This window comes from Cyrtonyx montezumae, unplaced genomic scaffold (genome assembly GCF_038088225.1).
Source record: "Cyrtonyx montezumae isolate F1298 unplaced genomic scaffold, pur_monq_1.0 scaffold_13, whole genome shotgun sequence".
Lineage (NCBI taxonomy): Eukaryota > Metazoa > Chordata > Aves > Galliformes > Odontophoridae > Cyrtonyx > Cyrtonyx montezumae.
Window position 1 is genome coordinate 22,206,956 of NW_027071859.1, and position 12,955 is coordinate 22,219,910.

A 12,955-nucleotide genomic window follows, 5' to 3' on the forward strand; every position below is an offset into this window, starting at 1 on the left:
GATTAGAGATCCGTGTTATTCTTTCTCACTGGGTTATTTTTAAGGAGGATCAATTTCCTGAGCCGATTCACTGACCTGTCCCAGTTAATGATACAATGAGACAGGCTGCGGAGGTGGCTTCCATGTTCTTGCTTTTAACGTGGTTTTGCTGACAAAGATTTCTGTTTAACCACAGCTGAAGTGGTGTCTGATGTAAGAGAAATTAGATTATTGCACCATTTTACTCGTTAACACATCAGTGTGATGGGGGGATAAGTAGAGGTAAGATGATTTGTAAACACAAGATTACGTGCAGCTTGGTGGAGTGCGTGTCCTTTTTGTGTTCTCTTGTTGAAAGTGGATCATGGGACTGACCTTGAAGAGAAATTTCAATCTTTCCTCAAATCTTGCGCTAAGTTTCTGGATAGGAAACCTGTAAACTAAGTTCATGGGTGGCAGTCTGAGCGAGAGCAGACCCATGTTATGAGATCTGGTGAGAAGTGGTCCTCCATCATTGCTTCCCTCTCTACCTTTGGTGTTTTGGGTTATGCAAGGATGTCAGATACTGTGTCCCATCCTCACTCATATTTATAATGTTAACATTTTTATCTGAGAGTTGTGTCATTGCAGTGATGGTTTCCTTACTACCTAGTTTCTGTCAAATGTTTTTTGAGTGACAATAGTTACTCTCACTTATCCTTAATTGTTTTTATGATAATTTGTACTAAAATATCTTTACCCATATGATATGTTTTAACCATATTTCTTCTGGAAGAATGCAGAGCATATTGGGTAACATTTGCTTAATTTATAAGCTGGGGAGGACTGTCCAGAATGTAGTCAAAGCTCCTCTGAATTTCATTGTGTTTTCTGAATGCATTGCAAAATTGATGCTTGAAGTAAGGTGTATTTTTTTTTCAGACATAATCCAAATTCAATCTGTGAAAAATCTGTCTCCTTTAATAACTCATTACAACGACTATGTTGTCTTCCCTGCTTCTTATAGGTGCATTGGAGCCACAAAACAGAGCTTTTTATTCAAGATATTGGTTGCTCTTTACAGGCACTAACTAATGCTCATGTGTGATTCAGTATGTTGGTATTATTTGAAGTGGGAACAGAAATGGCAGCTTTATGTAGCCTTTGTACATGTTGTTGTTGTTTTTGTTGTTGTTTTCCCTTAGGTATGCAAACAAACATTTTAGGCTTGGATTTAACAGGATTTGATTTTATATATGTGTATATATATATATATATAAATAAATATATATATATATATTTAATCTAGTTATTATTTAAGGTATAGGATATTGTCCTCCTCCCTGCACACCAATAGAGAACATATTCTGTTGCATTTGTTGTCACTGTATCTGATTTGTATTTTTCCCTGGGACACTGGAGGATTAGAGCAGATTATAGTGTTGGAATAATGTCCGACTCCTTGTGTTCCATTTAGTCATAAATAAACCCCTGAAAAATCTGAATGTTGCTATGGTGATGTTAGTAAAAGCCCGGGATATGGAGTAGTGAGCCGCTTAGAAGCATAATGTCACTTACGATAATGAGCGTGCTGTGGTTCTAACAGTGATGAGTTTACCTGATGGTCTGTAACTTCTGTAGCCCGTGACAGGTTCTGAAAGCAGATACGTAAATTCAGTTCACGTGAATATACTCTGTTTGTTAATTTTCTTTTTAACAGATGGAAAATTGTTTTGTCTGTTTACTTTCTAGCTTTAATATTTTGTAGTATTACAGGGAAGCAAGCAAAGATTTCCTCTCCTCATATGCTTCACGTGATGGTCTGATTGAATGAAAAACAAAACAGCTCACAGCAGTTTTGTTATGAACTGTATAAACACTGTTTTTGTGTTTTTGTTTCTTTTAGTCTTTATAACCTGGCTTCACTGGAACTTAGAGAGAATTTGCTGACGTATTTACCCGAGTAAGTGGCATTTAAAATGCTCGATTGTGTTAGTGTAAAATGTTCTTATTAAAAATGTGCTGGCATCTGAAACAGAATGACAACTAGAAACAAATATCCAGTTTCAGGTTGACAACCTTCATGGGATGCGGCTTTGTTTTAACAACACCTACTTACATCCATTCTTGGTAGTTGTAACTGGTTAGCTACTGGAGTCTGCAGTCTCTTCAGGTTGTTTTTGCTGGGTGTAACTCTTCTGTATAAAAAACAGCAGCACCAGACATTTCTTCCCGCATGCACCAAGCTAATGTATCAGCAGTGGAAGTGGTAGTCTGAATTATTCTTGTGCTGAAATTTCCTGTGTTCAGGCATCATAGAGGGATCTCATAGTTTTTGGCTCTGGATTGGTGCATGTACCTTCATAAAATTTAAATCAGCTTTCGTGTTAGGGACTTCAGCTTCAAAACTCTGGAAATCAAATCCTTTATATAAATCTAGACCTACTGATGGCTGAAGTCTGCTCCTCTCTCCCCCCCAGTGGTTTAGGAGGGGGACAGAAAAACTGGATGTTTCTGTACTGTCTGCATTGTGACTGAATAGTTGGTGATTTTTTGTTTTCTTTGTATGATTAATCAGTTATCTTAGAGTCTGGGGGACTGATTTGTCTGCTTGGAAGAAGCTCTTTCTATCCGCAGTGGAGTAGTTTCCCGTCTTCACTGCCTGTCTGCTTCTTGCAAGAGTTCAAATGACTTCCATTCAGTTTGTTTAGATGAACTAGTGTATAATGTACTAGATATGTGCTATTACAGTCAGAATCTGATCCCCAGTTACGCTTGGGTCCCTTTCCCCTGTGAATCTACCCAGTACCTCTGTTGCATTGCTTTACAGCTGTGAGCCCCAAGGAACTTGAAATGTCAGTTATCAGAAGTTACGAACTGCTAGCTAGGTTTCTCCATTCAGTGTCAGACAGAAACTATCATAGATCTTGACAATTTTATTGCTACTGGAAAATCTGGAGTGTCAGTACTGTAACTGACAAGTCTCTGGTTTTTGTGTTACTGCAGCTTTGGGAAAGGTAAGCGAAAGTTCTATGTTAGAGTGCCTTTGAAGTAGGAAGATGACGCATTGTATCAGTTCATGTTCAGAGAACTTTTTACATCCTTTTGGGATTCTGCTTGCTTGAATCCTCACATCCATCCCAAAATTCTCCAGAAATTGATAGGTCAGGGTGAAATTCAGTGAGTCTTGATTAGCACTGTTTAAGGTACTGTCACGCGTGACTACTATGTAGAATTTTTATCCGCTTGCATAACTGTAAATACCCCTTGAAATAAACCTAACCAACTATACTGAACTATGTGGCACTGTCCAGTCCAGGGACTGATGGTTAAAATCAAGGATAATAATCTGATTGCTTATACTAAGTTTTATGTTTCAAGAGCATACAATTATCCTGAGAAACCAAATTATTTTTGTTTTTCACCAAGACATTGCTGTAAGAAGTCTATGCCCAGTAAATAATTGTCTGTTTACAAAATGTAGTAATTTGAAATAGGAGTTTCAGTAAAATGAGCTCATTCAAATAGATTTGGTTTCTGTTGGTTTAGTCTGATGTGGTTTTGTTTTGACTTATCTCATAGATCTCTATCCCAGCTGCAGCGTCTGGAAGAACTTGATTTAGGAAACAATGAACTTTATCACTTGGTAAGAGAACATGCTACTGAAAGTGCACATTGCTTTTGTTTCACACGTAATTAATTTAAATAGGCCAAGTGATATCAAAAATTGAAGAAAGAAAAATACATGGATGTGGGAGTCTTTTTGTTTTTACAGATACATTTTGGCAGTGGGCTTCCCATATCTGCTTCATCTTGTTCAGTGTAGCATTATCTTGCCTGAAAAACTTCTGCAGATCTTCAGAAAATGAGAGTACTCCACAAGCATTTTCCATGGAGAAAATGAAAGAGTGCAGGGGCAGAAACTTTGCAGTAAGAGTTGAAATGAACACATGAGCAGTTGTTGAGAACTGGAAAGGCTGAACATAGATACATGCTCAACTGTATTTCCAGATTGGGATTGGGATAATGCTGAGGCAAACTTAAGAATTGTGATGTTTTTAATTGTGGCAGATAGGTATACCAGAAAGTATGTCATTTCATTAAGCTGGCTCAGTCAAATCTTGGATTTGCAGTAGATGAAGAGTATGCATGCAATTTGATAGTGCCTGTCAACTGAAGTCTTATAGTACATTAAATGATCAGTTTCTAGGATGGAATTCCCAAATGGTGAAGGTCACTCTTGCTGCATTTCACTGTGGTACCTTTAAGCAATGCTTGTAGTAAGAATTGCTTTACTCAAACAGTAATTATGGGATGGCCATTTATTTAAGTGCCCTGTGTTACTTGACATTACCTTTTATGTTTTAGCCAGAAACAATTGGTGCACTTTTCAATCTCAAAGACCTCTGGTTGGATGGAAACCAATTAGCTGAAATACCTCAGGTAAGAATGGACTTTAGTGATACCATATTGAAGGAGCTTTTAAAAGAAAACCTTTTCATTAATATCTAAAAGGTGACGATCTAAAATTGACTTGTTTTCTCATTTCACTTTGCATGGGTTTGGCTTTGGATGTTTAAGGTTTTTTTTTTTAGTAAGTTCTTCTTTAAGGGATTATACATTATCAAGTATAATCATGTATGTTGTCAGACACTTTGTTTTAAGCTTTTTGTTAAAGGAATTGTTTGCTAATAGGCACATTGTTCAGATTGTAGGATGACACATCCTCTTTATGATCTTGGTGTGATGATCAGGGAACCAAATGCTCTAAGCCTCACCTTTTATATCTATTTAAATCACAGTTTTGACAGTTTTGAAGATGAATCACTGTTTTCTGCTGTCATCTTCCATGTAGGTACATTATTTGGTAGAAGAATAATGATAGAACTGTTGCCACGAGTAGAAACTTTAATCTATGGAAGCAAATCCCCCATCTGACTTCAGTCATGGAAGAGGGACCTTAGCACTTAAAGCTTACAGCACTATAAATTCCCTTCCCTAAAAACGACTAGAATGTGTGGAAGGATTTCTTTTCCTTCTTTTGTATTTAGAGACAAGTTAAAACTGGCTTTCCTGTCTGTGTCCCTTGTCCAACTTGTTGTCATTTGCTGTATTGATCTCACTGTCAACAATGTAACTTGAAAATTGGTCACAGTTTAGTGGACTTTGTTGACTTGGTTGTTGGCTTGGCCTAATAATTTTTTGAGTGTATGCATTTAAACACTGATTATCATTCATACAAGGTCAAGACTGACTTCAGCAGCTGTTTTTGTTGAAGCTGGCTGTAACTGTGTGTTTTATTTGATGTCCAAAGGATGAACTTGTAGGATAAAAGCTGTGTGTGTGTTTAGTGAAAGATTCTCTCAAGAGGCAAACGTTTTCTTAAAAAAAAAAAAAAAAGAAAAAAAAAGAAAAGAGTGCTCATGTGAGTTAGGATCAGGTCTGTCTCTGTGTGGAAATACAGTATTTGTGTAACTAAAGGACATCTCCCTTCTTCCTCCCATCATTCTGTTCTCCCAAAGACAATTTAAATGACTGAAGCTTCAGCTACTGTAGAACATGTATAGGGGTGTATGTGTACGTGAGGAAAGGGAGGGTTGCTGTTATGGTTGATAGGGAGAAAGGTATTTCTCTGTCAGACTTTTAAGCTAAATTGTCAGATTATCATTGTAAAAATTAAGTAATCATAATTGTAGACAATGACAGTATAACTTGGCACTTCTACGATGCTTGCTAGAGCAACACTCCCAATTCCTATTTCTTCATTTGTTGCAGCTGGGAGATGTGAAGATATGAAATCCCTGGATGTCATGGCATGTTGCTGTACTGGCCAGGAGAGACTAATCCTAATTTGCCTAAGGTTAACTGGGAGGGGCAGACCTTAATTATGTGGAGGTTGATAATCAGTTCTGAAAAAACAGCTTTGCGTTCTTTACTTGAGATTTTTACTCAGTTTTGGTTGGTGCTTGCCTGGGTATGATTAGTGTACCTTGTCTGGCTACTTAAACTAGTTGTCATATTTAAGAACAAGAAACTGCAGCTTGGTCGGTTTATCATGCAAAATTTACTTACATACTTTTTTTCAGCATTTAGAGATCATACAGAGAGTTGCTTCTCTTTCTGGAATTTCATTGTGATAGCACATTTTTCAAATTGCTTTGTGACATGCTGGAGCGTGACTGAAATTTCTTCTTGTGTTGCAGGAAGTAGGAAACCTGAAAAACCTGCTTTGTCTGGATGTTTCTGAAAATAAATTGGAATGCCTTCCTGAAGAAATTAATGGCCTGACTTCTTTAACAGACTTGCTTGTTTCTCAGAATTTACTTCAAGTCTTACCTGATGGCATTGGTAAATACAGGATGAATATTACCATTCAGAATGCTCTGTAAATTGGAAATCATTTGTTTTCATATCTTTTGAAGTCTTCTCTTTCTGTGTAAGAGATGAGCTTGTCTTATCTGTCTTAGTTGTTTTTTTTTTTAACTTAGTATGAAATACATAACTATTAATTTAGCATTTCAATTGTCTACATAGTGACTACCTCTTATTTCTTCTTTGGCCTGCGCTTGGTATTTACTAAAACAAAATAAAAGTTAGTATAACCTCACTATTCCTACTAAGTCTAAGTCATGGTCAAAACTCTTCAACAGTGTAAAATTCTAGCTTGTAATGTGCTGTGGTTCACTTGGTAAGATTGGTTGATGGTAGTGCTACAAAAAAAGTCATCCTTTTTGTAATCCTCTGTGCAATTGTCTTGATATGGACAATGTGGTCAGCCCTGTACTGAGCCCAGTGGGAGGCTGTTCCAGCTTCAGCCTTCACCCTTGAGGATCCAAACTACAACCTTTCTGGTGCATGAGAATTGAAAACTAGCTGAAAAATTTCCTTTCTAAAGCAAATATTTTTTTCCTTGTGAAGTAGCTAGCAAGACATTATTTCTTTACTACTCACCAGCTATTTTTCCGTAATGATTCTTGCTGGAAGAGTGTGCCTTTTCCTTACCAGGACTTTTTTCAATCCTGTAGCAGAGAAAGAATTTAAATAAGGAAGTGGAAAAGAATGGACAGACATCCTCGCTCTCTCCATATGCTATGTGAGCCTCAGAAAAGATAAATATTTCTTTAGAACTTAAATTTAGTGTGGGGTGAATATTGTCCTACAGTTGTGTAGTGTGTTTTTGGTAGAGTTGCAGCAGCCCTTTCTTATGATGTGAGCTGGCCAGTATGATCTTATACATCGTAAGTGATGTATCATCTTTTCGAAGGGTGTAGACCGTGCAGGTTGCAAGAGGGAAGTTTGTCTGTAACTCCATTTGATAAACAAGAGGAGCTGCCTACTCTTAAGAATCCTGAGAAATGGAGATCCATTGCTAGGGAAGGTGACTGTGAAGGGCCAGGCCATTTTGTGCCAAGCCTAGTTTGCGCGTGCCTCTTGTAGCATTTTCTGAGTTCTTTTTATATAAATGCAAAAATGTTCCAGCACCCCTGGGCTGTCTTTTTTCTGTACAGCATCACAGCCCAGTGAGGAAGTTGCTCTTGATGTCTCACTGAGGCCTCCCACACTTGAGTTTGTGGCTATTGCTGTCTTACCAGCAGTGTAGAGAATTGTCTGGCTCTGCCACCTCTGTAGCTGTTCTTTAAGTAGTTGTGGGCTACTCCTTGATGCCTCTTAGGCTGCCCTTTTTGTTGGAGTAGACAATGCCGGCTCCCTCAGCCTCAGCTCACATGCATCCTAGCTGCTGCAGCAGCTTTGTACTGGACCCCAACCCCTTTCTCCATGTTTTCCTTGAATTAGCAGGGACTTGGGACATGAAATTGAGCATGCTTTTACAGGTGTGGCCTCACCAGTGTCCAGTAAATGAAACGCAGCAACTTCTTTTATCTGCTGAATGAAATTTCCCAAGTTTAGCCCATTTAATGTACATCTGGTTTCATCTCGCTGCTAATCCATGTTAAACCTGGTGTCCACTGTAATCCTCATGTCCTTCCCAACAGGGCTTTGTTCTCTTCCCAGCCTGTACAGGTGTGTGCAAGGTTATTCTGTCCAGGCACAGAGCTCTGTGCGTCACCTTTATGAACTGCAGGTTTCCATTTAGGTGGCTGCTTTTCCATCTATCTGTCATGTCTTCATGGTTTAGCATCGTCAACAAGTTTGATATATCAGCCTGTTGGAACTATTCTGGACAATCTGGGGATGGACACTAAAGTCTCTGTTGCTAGTGCTGTCTCCTGAATTCTCTGTCCTGGGCTCTGCCTAGGTCAGCTCTAGTTTGCACAGTTCATCAAAAACCATTCCAGCATAGAAGATCTTTCTGGGGAGAAGATCTACAGGAAAGTTTGTCTCTGTTCTAAAAAATAAACTTGAATTTCATATGTCTGACTACCTGGACTATATGTTAGCACAGAGACTCTTATTGTATTTGGGTTTAGGCTGTCACTTTTGTGTAAACCTTTCTTACTATGGTTTAATGTATGTAGATGCTCAATGAATAACACTGAATAATTGAGGAAAAAATATTTTTTTCCTGCTTAAAGGCCTTCCAGCAGACACATAGTTTTTAGTTCTTGGCTTGAGATGGGACAATATTCAGATTACAGTTTTAATACAGTTTAATATACTGAAATATGATTATGTCATTGATTTTATATTCACTTTACATAAACTTGCAAAAAATATTGCAAAGCCCAAATGGAGTGCAGTACCTGATGACTTTTTTTTTCTTACCTGAGGAAAAAAAGTCTTTGTGTTGGAGAATTTCTAAAAGTTTTTCAGCAGAATGATTCTCCATAATTAAAGCAAAGTTACTAAGCCAAACAAAAATGTTGTTCCTCTGTCTAGGAAAGTTGAGGAGGCTGTCAATTTTGAAGGTTGATCAGAACAAACTTATTCAGCTAACAGATTCAATTGGAGACTGTGAAAGCCTCACTGAACTAGTTCTAACAGAAAATCAACTGCAGGTAAGTATGGTCTTGACTGCTCAACTGGCTAGCAGAATAAAGGCTTGTTGGGAAGTGTTGACTCAGCTTGTAAGGCTACTCATCATCCCTGTTTTCTAAGTAGCATGCTTTCTTTAAATGCATCTTATTTCTGACCTGTTAAATGGGTGCTGAAGATCAAGTTTTATGTAGTAAAAATTCTCCCTTCTAAAGATCTAAGCAGTTATCTAATTCACTCGTGAATCTTCCATGATCACTAAAGGAATTGGAGCACCTGGAGTGCAGATATCATTTACTTTGTTGTGTTTTTAGTGTAGAGGTTGTACTGCATTGTGTTTTTGCCAATTTTTGCTTTACATTATCTGGATCAGACTTGTTGGAACTGAATTGAAGCTCCAACTGCTACAGAATTGCTGTCATACTATTTCTTTCTCTGCTGATCTGCTCCAGCAGGGTACTAAATACAATATGTGGTCAATTAAAATTTCAAACTCCCTCCCACTAGGTATTTTCTTCTCTTTCCTTAAAACTGTTTACATGATGTTGACACTTGAAACTGAAAATGGAAAAGTTTATAAGCATGAGCATTTCTTAAGTTAGGTTGATGCTTGGTTAAGAGGCTTTTGGAAAGACACTTCTCTAGATGTCAGTTCATAGCACCTAGCTGAGAAACTTGCCTCTCAGTTGGCTATCTCACGAGCCTCCTCTTAGGTACTGTGGACATTCTGCATACATGCTTCTCTCAACAGCTGTTGTACATCTATTGTCTTAGTGCAGAGATAACTTGTAAGTGAATTAGAGTTAGAAACTGAAATTCCAACATGTTTCTTCTGCAAGATAAAACCTTGGGTCTCCTTCAGAAGTCATGGTAATAACCAGGAATAACTGTATATTAATCCTGAGAATGGATCAGTCTCTTAATTCGTTTTAAAACTGAGATAAGTTTTGTTCTGTCTTCCTGAATTTACAGAATTAATTTGCATATTTATTTGTTTCTGTTGACACAGATATTACCGAAGAGCATTGGAAAACTAAAGAAGCTGAACAATTTGAATGCTGATAGAAACAAATTAACATCTTTGCCCAAAGAGGTAAATCTTGTGCAATTAACTTAAACAGGTTATCTAAATAGAAAATTCTAATTTCTTGTTCCTCAAAGAAATAACAGATGGCTTTGATCCACTGGAAATTCTTCCCAAAAAGGTCACAACTGGAAATGTGCCCATTAGGTCTGAACAATATATATATCAATTTGGTGGCTTGGAAGTGCAAAATGTGCTTGCAGTCTAACGAGACACAGATCTAGTCAACTTATACCTGGTTATTCTCAATGCAGGTGCCAGATCAAGCACTATTTGAAAACTGAAAGTTCTGTTTAAGTGTACGCATTTAAACATAGGTATGTTTTTTCTATAGATAGTACAAAAATTCTGCCAGGAATCTTCCTAGACTCGGTCCTGTGAACAAGGCTGAAAAGAAGGTTTTGTATTAAGAAAAATTATTGTTTTGACTGTCTTCTTAATTCTGGAGATCTCAGACTACTTTTACCTTTAAATATGAGGAACTGAAGTGAGCGGGATCAATGATATCTGAAACCTTACGGCTATGATCTCTGGGACTTCTACACAGAATCACAGGATGACTGAGGCTGACAGGGATCTTGGAGTCCATGTAGTCCAAGCCCTGCTCAAGCAGGGACACTCAGTTTAGGGTGCCTAGGACCACATCCAGTCCTCTTCTGAAGTTCTCCAAGCACGAGATTCCACATCCTCTGGGCAGGCTATGCTAGTCTTTGATCACTCTCACAGTAAAGAAGCATTTCCTGAAAGTGCACCCTGAAGTGCTTGTTGTCTATTATAACAATATATGGTGTGAATGGAGTAGAATTTCTGATGTGAAGCTACATACAATGGTGGCCTTACAAGTTTAAATTCTGGAAAGAGATCTTTTCTCTTGTGATTGGTTTGAGCATGCAATTGAGAATTAATTTCACTTGTACTACTGTTTCTCTTTTGTCCAAGAAGTTCTCCAGTGGCCAAGGTCTGAGCTTCAGTGAGTTTGCTGCAGAGAACAGGCTCTTTTCCTGATTTGATTTGTAATTGTATGTTTGGTGAGCGAGGAAGGAGACAGATAGGAGTACTACGGTTCCTCTAGCAGGACAGTGACTCCTTCATAGAGATGCCACTCATTCTAAAGAGAAAATTACCAAGGGTGTACCCAGATGAATTGCATAAATGCTAGCAAGAGACAGGTTCTTGGGAGAACTGTGTTTCTGGGTTGGGAAGTAATGACTGTGTAATCTTGTGCTCATTCAGCAGAAGCTTTCCATGTCTTTAAAAAGACCTTAATGCATTTTGTGAGTGTAATCTGTGCTTGAGGTTTGTGCAATTATATGTATAGTTTACCTTTAAACTAGACTATAGTGCTATAGTATGGAAGGTTTTACTGCTGCATGTTCCAGATTGGCCATTAATAGCTTACATAGTAGATTGGCCATTAATAGCTTACACAGTGTCTAAAAACTTTTCTTGGTCAATTATATCATAGAGTCATAGAATGGTTTGGGCTGGAAGGGACCTTTAAGATCATCTAGTTGTAAACCCCCTGCTATAGGCAGGGACACCTCTTGCTAGACTAGATTGGGGATTGAATGACAGAGGGAGAAAGCTTTGCCTGGTTAGTGAAGGAGTTGAGGACGTCAAAGGTGAAGTGAAGAACAAGAATGTGTGTGAAGGTTGTTACTGTATGTAAACTTCAGTGCTGGATAAAAAGGGGAGCAGGTACTTGCACAAGGCTTAAAGTAAGGGGCAAGTTTGTGTTTGAGCAAGGTGAGCAATGAGACAATGAAAAGTGTTCTCTAAAATGAGATGAGCTGAGGATTTGTAGGAAGTCCCTGAAATAAAATGGGAGAGGATGTTTAGCTGGGAACTTGACAGAGAAACAGAGGAAATGGCTCGTTGGCATCCACTTGTTTGAAATAAATCTATTTATTTTCCTTAAAGGTCTCCACACCTAAGTATCCTTCTTATTAGAGCAAATGTTTTTACACTCTGCTTCGTGTGACTTAATAGTTTCTCCTCAAAGTCTTCAGATTGCCTTCTAAAAGAAATTTCATAGCTCTAAAAAAAATATTGTGTAAATAGAGTACAGAGGTATAATGAGAGCCGTTTGCTGTTATGCAAAGCATCCACAGGGGTAGCTTAGGGGGGCACTGATAGCAGCAAAGATGCTAATGATCAGTTTCCCTGTGGTTGGCAGGGAGAAATGACCTGGTGTTGTGGTGGAATGTATGCCTGCTATGAGATTCTTATATAACCTAGTGAAATAACTTAGAAATTCTAGATTTTTTGTTCATTTGCTTGTTAGCAGTTTAATTAGATTGGATTTGAGTCAGCCTGTCAAACCATTGCTCTCCCAGAATGCTTCTATGCACACTTGAAAAACCAGTCTCTGCCCTTTGGTGTAAGATTTCTCGACTTTGGATTACTGAGGAATTTGCTTGTAATACCCCTTCAAAGTTTCCTGGTTCAAGGATTCTTCTGTATCTGGTGTGGATATATAAGGTAAAATGTGAAACAGCTGAATATCTGACAAAGGCTTGAGTCACTGTCAGATTTCATCTTCAGTATCTCATCTTGCAGCTTGATTGCTCACAGTGAATTGAATGCTGAAGCAGACTTCAGCAAGAACAGAATTTGTCTAAACCTGTTTGTAGTTACAAACGTTTTTCTCCTTAAACCTGAAAGACCTGCCTGGTGACTCTTTCATATTAAAATCCCACCCTGGCACTGAAACACTGGTGAAACTGGAGTGTTGATTTTGGCACTTACATAAATAATCTCCTTGGAATGTTTTCCAGTTCATGTGCTTTCATTAATGAGTCTCTACAACTTGCAGAGATCTGGTAATGTATCTTCCTAGCTCTGAGATATATTATGGCTGAGAATTATGACTATAGTAGATGAAATTTTGGGGGGTGATAACTGCTCTTTTTATATTCTTTTTTTTTTTAATGGTTGGGGCTGCTTTTTGGTTTCTGGATTTGACTTCCTATGCCTTTT

At 38.1% G+C, this 12,955-nt stretch overlaps 1 protein-coding gene across 1 annotated transcript in view; it reads left to right on the forward strand.

The window, feature by feature from the left end:
- The window catches only part of LRRC1 (leucine rich repeat containing 1), a 59,040-nt gene that overhangs the window by 36,636 nt on the left and 9,449 nt on the right, over window positions 1–12,955 (forward strand). The window contains exons 5-10 of the mRNA XM_065730817.1: window positions 1,865–1,921; window positions 3,541–3,604; window positions 4,327–4,401; window positions 6,162–6,306; window positions 8,797–8,915; window positions 9,902–9,985. Coding sequence (XP_065586889.1) covers window positions 1,865–1,921; window positions 3,541–3,604; window positions 4,327–4,401; window positions 6,162–6,306; window positions 8,797–8,915; window positions 9,902–9,985 — 544 coding nt within the window. The remainder of the gene's footprint in view (window positions 1–1,864; window positions 1,922–3,540; window positions 3,605–4,326; window positions 4,402–6,161; window positions 6,307–8,796; window positions 8,916–9,901; window positions 9,986–12,955) is intronic.